At 42.4% G+C, this 12,785-nt stretch overlaps 1 protein-coding gene across 1 annotated transcript; it reads right to left on the reverse strand.

Moving 5' to 3' along the window:
* Positions 1-10,082: 10,082 nt before the first annotated feature.
* On the reverse strand, positions 10,083-12,693 carry LOC127552106 (tRNA (uracil-5-)-methyltransferase homolog B-like). Its single transcript, XM_051982576.1, is given in 2 exon segments — positions 10,083-11,291; positions 11,294-12,693. Coding segments are annotated over 2 exon segments (1,419 nt in total). The 5' UTR covers positions 12,312-12,693; the 3' UTR covers positions 10,083-10,890.
* Between the last annotated feature and the right edge of the window lie 92 nt (positions 12,694-12,785).

Here is a 12,785-nt window from a genome sequence, read left to right on the forward strand (position 1 = left end):
GGGAGGGGTGGGTGGGAAGTTCGGGACCTGGTAGGTAAGGGGCTTGGAGAGGAGGGAGAGGGCCTCTGAGGCGGCCCTGATAGCCTTGTGACTCTGCTCCCCAAAACACATTGCAGTAGATTCGTGGGGAAAAGGGGAGGCAGCGTGGCCCCTGTAGGCGAGAGCGTGGAACTGGGGAGCAGGATGGGACAACTCGGGTGCCCCGGAGCATTTTCCTGAAGGCCCCCCAGTGATCCCATTAGGAAAGTGCTGGGAACCACAAAGCACGGTGCCCACGTCCAGCCTAAATGGGGCATTCTAGGCTCCAGAAATGCAGAGGAGGGGCCGTGCCATGCCAGAGTGCCTCCTTGTCACCACATGGGAGAAGAAGCAAGGAGCGAGGCTCAAGTGCCTCTTTGTGTGCCCCAGTGCCCACCGTGGGAAAGGAAACAAGAAACAGGGCCTGTGGCTGAGTGCCTCCATGTGTGACCTTAGTGGGCACCACATGGGAAAGGTAACAGGAAGCGTGGCTCAAGCCTGAATGGAAGGAGATAGGAAGCATGGTCCGCCCTTGAGTGCCTCCCTGTGGGACCTTAGTGGGCACCACTTGGGAAAGGAAACAAGAAGCGTGACCCATGCCAGAGTGCCTCCCTGTGAGCCCTGAGTGGGCACTGCATGTGAAAGGAGATAAGAAGTGTGGCCCGTGCCCGAGTGTCTCCGTGTGTTCCCCAAGTGGGCACCACATGGGAAAGGAGAATGTAAGCGTGACCTGTGCCTGAGTGCCTCCCTGTATGACCTTAGTGGGCACCACATGGGAAAGGAGAATGTAAGCGTGGCCTGTGCCTGAGTGCCTCCCTGTGAGCCCTGAGTGGGCACTGCATGTGAAAGGAGATAAGAAGTGTGGACCGTGCCCAAGTGTCTCCGTGTGTTCCCCAAGTGGGCACCACATGGGAAAGAAGATGGGAAGTGTGGGCCTTGTCTGAGGAGATACGAAGTATGGTCTGTGACCAGGACCAGTGAAGGCATCTTGCATAGAAAAGGGGAGCTAATGTTCCAGAAGGCAACCACGAGGCTTTGTATCCTTCACAGTATTCAGCAAATACATGCTGAAAGACATGAGCTTGAAATGTTCGCTCCTTTTCCTTACTTGTATAACGGAAATAGTGCTGCTTGCCAATGTCTAGTATTTGCCAGAGGCTCCAAGTTCTTGACTTAGTGTTTCATGGGTTCTTTGATCTCTGTAACATGAGAACATGAAAAGGTTGGATCAAAAGCGTGGAAGCCTAAGTAGAACCCAGTATCACTAAAAAGTGAAGGCACATATTTGCTTTTTCCTGATGGATCGTAAATATGGCCTGGCAAGTTGGGGGTGATTAAAGATCGCTGATGTCCATGGAATTAGTTCCCTAGAGATGGATGCAGTTCCCAGGCCTTCCTGCTGCTTAGGGGATTTTTCTCTTTGTTTCTCCTTCCTTCTCTGTGGTACCTTTGTGTTAGCATAGAGATCAAAGAGGCCCTGCAGGAGCTCTTGGAGGCTGGAAGAAGGGAGCAGAGAAGCACCCACACTACCACCCAGAGGAGGAAGGAAGAAAGACATGGAGATCTTGCTAAAGAAAGGACTTCAGGAGAAAGGAAATTCCATATATTTGTGTGGAAAATGGAATGTGAGAGTGAAAGGGAGAGAAATAGCAGATGCATACTATTGGTTTGATTCCATTTTTTTTCCTAGTATTGACAGAAAATGCTTTAAAAAACTGGATAGTTAATCCTAAATAAATGAATGTGAGGGCCATCTTAAAAACCAAAGATAGGAATTTAATTTGTGTATATTTTTTGTTGAAGGAGTGAGGATGGTTAGTTTGGGATGGAAATATGCAAGAAAAAAAATCATCAATAAAACATTTAAAAATAAAAGAAATCAAAAAAGATGGAAAGGGGATACAAACAACAAAACGTGCATAAAACAAATTCACTGAATCATATTCAATTGTTTTTTGTTCTTTGTATATTTAAAATATGTTAGCTGATTAGATCCAAAGTAAAAAAAAATGCTAAAATCTGAAATGCAAGCCCTCAATACCTCATACCTGGACTATTGTAATTGTTGCTGGTTGGGGGAAGAGGAAGTTCTGCTTGTCTCAAGTTCCTCACCACTTCAATTAATCCTCCATTCATAGAATGTCCAACCAGGTAATTTTCTATTCAGTAAATGTCAGTGGCTTCTTGTTGACTCCAGGAACAAGTATAAAATGCTCTCTCTGACATTTGAAACCTTAATCTAGCTCCCTCCTCCCTTTCCAGGTTTCTTACACTTTTACTCCTAACACATAACTCTTCCACCCTAGGATACTGGTCTCGGATATTTCACACACCAGAAGTTACATCTTTTGGCTCTAGGCATTTTCTGTGGTTGATCCCCAGGCCTGGAATGTTCTCCCTCCAGTAGGATTGATGACTTCCCTGGGTTCCTTTAAGTTATAATTAAAATCCTACAGGAAGCCTCCCCCTCCATCTTCTCTTAGGTTTAGTGCCTTCTCTCTGTTGATTATTTCCTATTTATCTGGGGGGGCCATCCTGATCCAAATCTTGCCAGGTGGCTCCAGAGGAAAAATTGAAGCTGGTGACTTTGTACAGCCCTCTCTCATGTGAATCCCATTCACTTGCATGGCATGACATTACCTCCCTGATATGTTATAGTGCAAACAATAATCCTATACATATCGCCTGCTTTGTATAGTTTGTTGGCATATCATCTCCCCCATTATGTTGTAAGCTCCGTCCTTGAGAACAGGACCTTTCAACTCTTCTTGCATGCCTGATACACAGTATATACACACACACACGTATCTATGTGTGTGTGTATTTTTATATACATATATAAAATATATGTGTATATGTATATAACACACATATATTTTGTGTTAAAAAGATGGAAAGGGGATACAAACAGCAAAACGTTAAATTGAATATACACAAACTGCATAAAACAAATTCACTGAATCATATACAATTATTTTTTGTTCTTTGTATATTTAAAATATGTTAGCTGATTAGGTCCAAAGTAAAAAAAATACTAAAATCTGAAATGCAAGCCCTCAATACCTCATATCTGGACTATTGTAATTGTTGCTGGTTGGGGGAAGAGGAGGTTCTGCTTGTCTCAAGTTCCTCACCACTTCAATTAATCCTCCATTCATAGAATGTCCAACCAGGTAATTTTCTATTCAGTAAATGCCAGTGGCTTCTTGTTGACTCCAGGAACAAGTATAAAATGCTCTCTCTGACATTTGAGGAAACCATGGAATGTTTTGATCAGGAGAGGGATATGGTGAGATTTATGATTTGGCAGCTTAGGGAGGGTGAATTGGAAGAAGGCAATTATTGTAGTTCTGATAAGAGACAAAGAGGTCTTGAATTAATGTAGTTATCTTGTAGATGGAAGAAAGATTTAAGAGATGAAATAATTGAACTAACTTGGCAACTGTGGTGAGGGAAAAGGAAACATTCTCACAACTCCTGGGTAATGAACAATTTCTCTCCAAATCCACATTGCTTGGCTTAGCAACTAATCAAAACCACACTGGTTGAGTGTAGGGACTATATTTTACACTCTTATTATTCTCACAGAATTTCACACATTACCCTCCAACTCCAACAAAGGGATAAGGAGCAGAATACCTGTTCTCTGACCTGACCTCACGAATACCCAGGGATAGTGGTCTTTTGGGGGAGATTTCAACAAAAATCAACACTAATTCACTCCTCAGCCTCCAGAATTCAAAAACTATTTTCCTTCAGAATGTAAATACACCAAGAAAGAGTAAGATAACAGGCTTTCTTGGTGATTTACACCCTAATGTGAATAAGATTGCAAGCTCTTTTTTTTATATAATAAGTTTTGATTTGGAGAATTATCTGAAGAAAGAGGTTACTTGAGTGGTAGGTGGAAAATGGGTGTTAAAAGAACCAAGAAAAACAGAAGCAAATGGTTCAGAAAAGAGACTTATGGGTATATATATATATATATTTCTTTGAATGAATGAGTCCACTTCTTTAGTTCCCTAAAGTTAAATAGAATTTTGATCAAAGATTGTTATTGGCATATTGTTTTAGACTAATATGTATCAGAGTCAAGAATTAGGGCAAATGTAAGCCAATCTTTGATATACTTTGTTTCACCTTTCATTCATCTCACTTCTCTTTGAGGCAAATGAGAAGATAGGTCTATTCCTATTTGCGTCAAGACTTCCTATGTGCCTATGATACTCATTTACCCTGTGTACCTTTTGAAATCTTTCCCTTCCTCCAGAGTGCAGCTCAGATGCTAGCTCCTCAAAGTCTTCTCTAATTCCCTCAAGTGAAATAAGTTCTCCTTCCTTAGCTGGGAAAGCTTTTGAATATTATCATTTGTCTGCCTTCGTTAGTGACTATTAGGTATTTCTGTTTCAGGAACTTAATGGGGGCTGCCATGTAAACAGCTCTTTAATTTTTTTTTAAATTTTTTTTCTTTTAATCTTTTATCTTCCTAGTGCCTTGCAACTTTGCAATTGCATCATTTAGGGAATTTCCTAAATATTATCGCTATGTCTTATTCTCCCAGGTATATAAAATAATCCATACATAATTGAGTAAGCTTCTATTCCAGGTGAGAAAACAAGTTTCTTTAGTTTTCCTCCTGGAGAATAAGATGGAATCATTAGCTTTTTCTAAGCTAATGAAGAAGACAATTTTGTCTTTCCCAACTTGTTTTCTAGGGTTTGACATTTGAAAAATAGATGCGGAGGAGCTTTAATTGTTCTTTCTTTCTAACTGTGTGCTAAGCTCACCTACTGGACAGAACTTATTAAATTGAACCCTGAGTCAAAACCCTGATTAGCACTGATCATATTGGGGGTATGAATCGACCACACACAAAATTACTTGAGATGGCTACAGAAGCCAAAGTAAAGGATGTTATCAAAGGTCATGAAGGGAGAGGGAGGAGGTAGAGATATCCTGGACCTCTTTGGCAATCCAGTGACATCTATGGATCCTTTCCAAGAATAATTTTAAATGCATTAAATAAAATACATGTGACTACAAAAGATACCAGTTATATATGAGGAAAGGGAATAAGCATAAATGCTTATTTATATAGCACCTGCTGTGTGCCATGCTGTGTGTCAAGTATTTTACAAATATTTGGTCCTCACAATAACTCTGGGAAATCGGCGCTATTATCTTTTTTACAATTGAGGAAACCAAGGTAAAGCTTAAATAACTTGGCTAGGATCTTACAACTAGGGAGTATCTGAGGCTGGATTTGAACTCAGGTCTTCTTGACTCCAGGCTTGCCTCTATCCACTGGGCCATTTAGCTGCCCCATTTATCTTGAGTAAGTATCCTGGACCAAAAAACCTCTTCTCCTCGTTCATCAAACATTTATAAGCACTGACTATATACACAGTTCATTGTGCTAAGGATGGAGAGAAATCTTAATATCAATAAGATGTGGCCTCATCTAGTTGATACTTTTAGGCTTTACTATCCAACAGTGAAGTGTTTATTTTATGAGGTTTTCCTATTAGCCTTATATGATTTCTTCCTGTTTCTCAATGTAATGCAGGTCATTCTGCATTCTCTTCTCCATCTTCTACTCCTTTAGTTCTTCTCCCTCAGACTCTTGAAGCCCAGCTCAAGTATCATCTCCAATGTACAGACTCCTCTCTCCTTAACTACCTTATATTTAACTACTTTGTATTCATGTTCTCTTCATACTTATTTTGTATATAATTACAGGTGTATTTTATTGTAACCTCATTAGAATCTTTTAAATAGGAATTGTTTCATTCTTCATATATGTATCTCCACTGCTTAGCATATAGTTGGCACTTAATATGTGCTTGCTGATGATAGTATTTCTCTAAAGAATACTATAGGATGGAATATTATCATCAGTGTGTTCAACGTTTATGTTTTCTACTCCAATTCTTAAGTGAAACATTGTATTAAAATCACAGATAAATAAATTTAATAAAGAGTATATGAACCATTTTATATCCATAGTTCACCACTTCTCTGCTAGGATGAAGGAAGTGTTTCATCGGGAATTAGTCCCTTTAATTGATCTTTACAATTAACAAATATTTATTGCTCAGGGTAGGTCTTATTAGGGTAAAAAGTAGGACAGACTGGGGCCATACTGCAGTGAGAAAAGAATGAAAAAATAGCAACTGGGAACCTCAAAGACAAACTTCCAGTAACTTGGCCTTATCTTGAATTCAGGGAGTGAAAAATCTATTTGTAATTCCTTGCACCAAGTTCTATGGTTAATATTAAAGCTTCACCTTCAAGGCAAGGGTATGCGCAAGAATCTTTTGAACCACAAACATGGTAGTATATTGAAGCCTTAAGAAAAAAAAAATTGTCATAATTCAACAATTTAAAAATTCAACTCTTTCCATGATCTGGTCGTGAAATTCTAATTCATCTAATCAGATGGACTAAAGGCATTCTTGAATTTTTCTAGTCTCGTTTTCTCATCTGTGAAATGAGTTGCATTAGATTGCAACCCTCATTCTTTTTTCTTATAAATTCCAGCAGAGATCTGGTAGTTATTACTGATTTTCTTCATAATGATTTCACAGTGCAGCAAAATTTAACACAAGTTTTGAAAAAAAGTTTGTCTAATAGTATCCATTACAGAAGAACTTGATTCAGAAGCATAATTTAAATATTGAATATACTTTGTATATACTAAGCTTCATCAAACAGTGCAGAATGTACCTGAACAATTTTCAGTTCATGTGGTGTTTTTCATCTTTAAAATAATAATGGTTTTCTGTGGAAACAGATTTCTCGGGGAGGTTTTCTGGAGGCAGCCTTAGTTTCAGTTAAAGGTAGTAATCATTCCAAAAGCAGCCAGGTGTTAAAAGTTCAGATCTTTTATTGCTTCTTCCAAAATAACCCGGTTAGTTTTTCTTAGAGGTCTATCTTTCTGCTTGGTTCCAAGAGCTCTTGCAGTTGTCCTTTGCCTCTGCTTTCTTCAGCCTCCAGCCAGCACCAAAGTGAAAGTTGGAATGAATCTGACTCCACCTCTGAGAGAGGGCTTGTGGGCTTCCTCCCAGAGCACTCCTCTAACTTGAAGCTCTAAGAGCTTCTATATAGATATGATCTCCCAAAGGTTGACTCCTCCTTCTGGAGGCAGGGATTAAAGGAGGTGTGAATTCACAAAGTTAACTTTGTGAATATCCCATACTTGTGAACTCCAATGAGTATTTAAATACTTCTTGATTATATGAACTCTCTAAAGGTGTGAACACAAGCATTGTTTCTATCAGTTTTACTTAGTACCTTGTTTCTTCCGGCCTATAACATCTCCTTGTAAGATCAGCTCAATGATACTGAACTATGCTAAATTAGATAATTATTATCTCTATCTACTCTAATGACTTTACACTTTCTAAGGAGTCCAACAAATTCATGCTAAGTATCCCAGAATCAGCACTGTACCATGAGCTAAGTGTTATCACAGAATCCGTGATGTACCATCAACTTATGTGCAGAATGGCTGGTCTACTTGCCTTAGGTCTGTATTCAGTCTACCCATAACTCAGCTATATGTCATCACAGATCTGACCATGTCACCTCCCATTCAAACAACTCCAGTAGCTCCTTATCATAGATACTCCATGTGATATTTAGATAATAGGTAAGATATTTGGACATTTTCTGGGTAAATTAAATTTCTAAGTATGGATCAGAAAAAAAACCAATTTGCATGAGAGAAATGTTAGGATGAAATTTCAGTAACATGAGTATAATATAAGTGTTGAAGAATGCTTATGAAGATGAAAAAGTAATTTTCCAATCTTACATTAAAACATAATAACATTATTAATCAGAGAAATGCAAATTAAGACAACTCAGATACCACTACACACCTGTCAGACTGGCTAGAATGTCAGGGACAGATAATGCAGAATGTTGGAAGGGATGTGGGAAAACAGGGACACTTAATACATTGTTGATAGAATTGTGAATACGTCCAACCATTCTGGAGAATGATTTGGAGCTATGCTCAAAAAGTTATCAAACTGTATGTGCCCTTTGATCCAGCAGTGTTTCTACTGGGCTTATATCCCAAAAAGATCTTAAAGAAGGGAAAGGGACTTGTATGTGCAAGAATGTTTGTGGCAGGTCTCTTTGTAGTGGCCAGAAACTGGAAACTGAGTGGATGCCCATCAATTGGAGAATGGCTGAATAAACTGTGGTATATGAATATTATGGAATATTATTGTTCGGTAACAAATGACAAGCAGGATGATTTCAGAAAGGCCTGGAGAGACTTACAGGAACTGATGCTGAGTGAAATGAGCAGAACCAGGAGATCATTATACACTTCAACAACAATACTGTATGATGATCAATTCTGATGGACGTGGCCTTCTTCAACAATGAGATGAACCAAATCAGTTTCAATAGAGCAGTAATGAACTGAATTAGCTACACCCAGTGAAAGAACTCTGGGAAATGACTATGAACCATTACAAAGAATTCCCAATCCCTCTATTTTTGTCCGCTTGCATTTCTGATTTCCTTCACAGGCTAATGAGTACACTATTTCAAAGTCTGATTCTTTCTGTACAGCAAAATAACTTAAGACATGTATACTTATATAGTATTTAGCTTATACTTTAACATATTTAACATGTATTGGTCAACCTGCTATCGGGGGGAGGGAATGGGGGGAAGGAGGGGAAAAAGTAAACAAAAGGTTTGACAATTGTCAATGCTGTAAAATTACCCATGCATATAACTTGTAAATAAAAAGCTATTAAAAAAATTCAATTCAATTCAATTAAAAAAAAAACATGACAATATCTTGCGCAGAACTGATTTGATTGTGAAAGAGCAAAAACTATGCTTCTTTCCTTAATTCTAAGTCAGCAATAGAAATTACCATAAAATGTTATGTCATTAAGGAAAAAAAAAGTCCATGGAAACTTTTGGGAGTTAGAATTTTACAGAAATCTTTCCATGTAAAATACAATTTTCAAAGTTGCATTTTGTGGAAATTTCCTTAGAAGTTTCAAGTCCCAATAAAGCCTGTGCATTTTTAAAGCACAAATTAGATACTGCATTTCACTGTTTTTGCTGCACAACCTTTTAAAAATGGCCACATTCAGGGTTAAGCTCCTGCTGAATTGGATCTGACATGCCTACAAGAAGAATTTTTAGAACAGCAACTTCTGGACCTTGAAAATGATCAAATTTAGATAATCAAATAACTTGCAATAGGAAGAAAAGCATAATTTAAAATCCAAAATCAAAGGAGGTTAATAAATTCTATGAAAAGTTCAAATTCTTAAAATTTTTAACATTTCTATAGTGCAATAGTACAAAGACTTAATTTTTCCTTGAACATTTTTCTATGAATCTTCAAGCAACAATGTTCTTCATTCACTCTATTATAATACTTGGTCCTCATATAAGTAATATAATAAAGAATATTAAAAAATATAAAGCAATAATCTTGCTAATCTTTCAGATCTTTGCTCTCTCACTTGGACATCTACAATAACTTCCTCATTAGTCACCCTATTTCAAGTATCTTTCCACTCCAATCTTCCATGTGCAGAAAGGCTTTGGGTTAAATTCAGGTCTGACCATGCCATTCCCCCCAAGTCAAGAAGCTCTCCTGGGCCCTTATTATTGAGAGCACAATGCTTCTTTGGCATATTATATGTGCTTAAAAAGATGCTATTTCAAAAATTCATTCCAGGATTGAAAACAAACTATTTGGCCTTTCCAGCATTTTAAAAGCATGTCACTCTCCTTCACACATTCTATGATCCTGCCACCAATCCTTGTGCTCCCCCCCTTTTCTATTCCCATGCCTTTGCAAAATCTGGATTCAAACCATCACCTCCTCCGTGAAACCTGTCATTATCCCAACTTCTAGTGTCCCTTCCCCCCAGAAATTACTTTGTTCACTTCTTGCATTTACTAATGTGTTTATGTGATTGTAGAATAGAATATAAGCTCCTTTGGATTGTTCTGCATCTTGAGGGTGCTCAGCAATGGCAGATATTCCCTGCTTGTTGAATGAAGATAAGGAAAACTATGGAAAGAAATAATATAATTTTTATTTAGGGCAAGGATAAAAAAGTAACAATTCAATCTCATACAGTGCTCTTTGGGAATACTGCCTCATTTCCTTTCCCTCTCTCAGATAAGTTTAGGTACTGAATGATTCCATGGCTTGAACTCGGCTTTGCTTAGGAAGGGACAGCTAGCTAATACAGTAGTTAAGTGCTCTGGGTCTTTAGTCATGAAGACTCTTCTTTCTGAGTTCACATCTTACTCTCTGTGTGACCCTAGATAAGTCACTTAATCCTGTTTGCCTCGGTTCCTCATCTATGAAATGAGCAGGAGGACATGGCAAGCACTCCAGTATCTGTCAGGAAAACCCCAAAAGGGGTAGATTTGAAAACAATTGAACAAGAAAATCACCTAGTAAGGCCAGGTTATGGTTCTATAGCCAAGAAGTAGGGGAATGGAAGCTTCAGTGAAGGCAGCTCCAGCAACTCGGCTTAGCCAGGGTTCTGCACAACTCTACAGCTTCCAGGCTGGCTCCTTCCCTGCCTCAGCTCGATCTGGGAGCCAGGAGCCCCGAACTCTTGCTCCCACTACACTCTGGTTCCCAGAATCCACCACTGCAGTCTTTCTCCCCATCTCAAATCCTTATCTCATTCAGCCATCACATATCAAAGATCTTTGATATGAGCTGATCTAGGGAATTTGGGACAACCTGGAAATTAGGTCAGGAAACCCCTAGGCTTTGGTTGGGGTAGAAGCTGGTCAGGCACCCTGGGCACAATGTAATCCACAGGCCTCCCTGGAGGGCTTGTAGGATGCCAGCGCAGATGGTCACCTAGTGAAGAGCAGCACCAACTCGTAGTGTAGGGTGTGGGGGAACATGTCCACAGGCACAGCTTGTCTCAGCACAAAAGGCTCGCCCAGGAGATCCTTGTCAGGGTCTGGGGGACAGCACAACTCTAGGAAGTTTCTCTTGGCCTTCCCACTGGGGTAGCAGGAAACAAAAACCAGCCTCCGGATGGCTCGGCAGTTCCGGAGAGCGCGTACCACCTGGTTGTTTAATCCAGTCCGAGAGGGGTCCACCATAGCCACCAGCGATTGACCCGTCTCCTGGGACTTGATAAGCTGCGGCACCACGTTGTCCACATGGTCAGCGTGGAATTCCCAGTTGCTGATTCCATTGAAGGCTGCGGTCCATTGGGCGTCCTCCACCGCCTGCCCCACCAGCCGGTGCTCAGGACCTGAGATGTGCGCTGGGCCAGGGACAGGCTGGTGGCCCCCGTGCCTTGGCTAAGGTCAAGGAGCAGCGTGTCAGGGTCCAGGCCGCTCAGTTCTCCCACCACTCGGTAGAGCACCTCTACAGCATCGGAGTTAATTTGGAAGAAGGCCCCTGGAGAGATGCGGATTTTTAGGCCCGGAAGGTCTTCAAAAATATGAGGCTCTCCTGCCAGGAGCTGGTAGCAGACTTGCCCTAGGTTGCACGGGCGGTGCTCCTGGAAGTAAAGGGAGGTCAAGTCACAGACCGCCCCGGGGCCCCTGGTGAAAAACTCGCAGAGCTGCTCCTGGTGGGCCCGGAGCTCGTCGGGACTCAGCTGTTGCGGGTGGCAGGTGAAGATGGCCATTGTGTGGCCCCGGCGGGAGCTCCTGACCGTGAGCTCGTGCCAGTGCCCACCGCCTTGCCCGTCCACATAGGGGTCCAGTGGGCTCTGCTGGAGAAAGGCCTCGTAACAGCGGGCCACGCGCTGGTGCCCTTCGGGAATGTGCTTCAGGTGTCCGGCCTGCACGCACACCGGCCGCAGCTCACGCCGGGAGCCCAGCACGTAGCCCACGGTCCGGGGTCGGCCGTCCGGGCCCTGGCGGATGGCGAAGTTGCTCTTGTTTCGGTAGCCGTCGATGACCGGGGACGGCAGGAAGGGCTGCAGGCGCGAGCACAGGGCGCCGGCCTCAGCGTCTGGGCTCCCGAGCGCGCGCAGGCGACCCTCGAGTTTCTCCAGGAGGCCGCGCAGCGCCTCTTCCTTTACACGGAGCTGCTGCTCGTAGTCCAGCCGCCACAGCGGCGTCACCAAGTCAGCGAGCCGCTCGGGCCACGAGACCGGCTCCGGAGCCCACTCCTCCGCCGCAGCCGCAGCCGCGGGCGCGGGTGCCTCCTCCGGGCACGCGGAGCCCAGCCAAGCCCGTAGGGAGCTCCAGGGAGGCGGCCGGCTGCGCGACAGCAGCGCAGCCCGAGGCAACCAGGAGCCCAGGTGCCTCATGACCCGGACGCGACGTACCGTCAGCTGCGGACGGCCCAGGAGCCGGCGGCCCAGGTACCACAGACTCCAGCGTGACAGCGCGCCTGGAAGTACAAGCCCCCTCCCGGCGTCCTCCCCACCAATCAGAGCCTCTCTCCAACTTTGTTCACCAATCAGAGACCAGATTCTGACAGCAGCGCCTTCTGGGAAATCAAGATTCTGCGTTTCTCCAATCTAGCAATAGGATTTCTTACCTATTGGTTCATGGGAAATGTAGTTTTCTCCCCTTATAGCCACATGGAGTCCTTCGTTGCCATGGGTTCCCCCGCTCCAAAGCAAAAGGTCAAAGGGAACGGGCTGAAGTAAAGCGAGGGAAAACTTGTTCCAACCTGTCTGCTTGCGGCCCACGGAAGAACCTAATAGGGACGCTTCTCGGAACGTTTGTACTGGTTCATGTAGCACAAAGCCCAGCCCTTTGCATATAGCAAGCGCTTC

The sequence above is a fragment of the Antechinus flavipes genome, chromosome 2, assembly GCF_016432865.1.
Source record: "Antechinus flavipes isolate AdamAnt ecotype Samford, QLD, Australia chromosome 2, AdamAnt_v2, whole genome shotgun sequence".
Classification (NCBI taxonomy): Eukaryota; Metazoa; Chordata; class Mammalia; order Dasyuromorphia; family Dasyuridae; genus Antechinus; species Antechinus flavipes.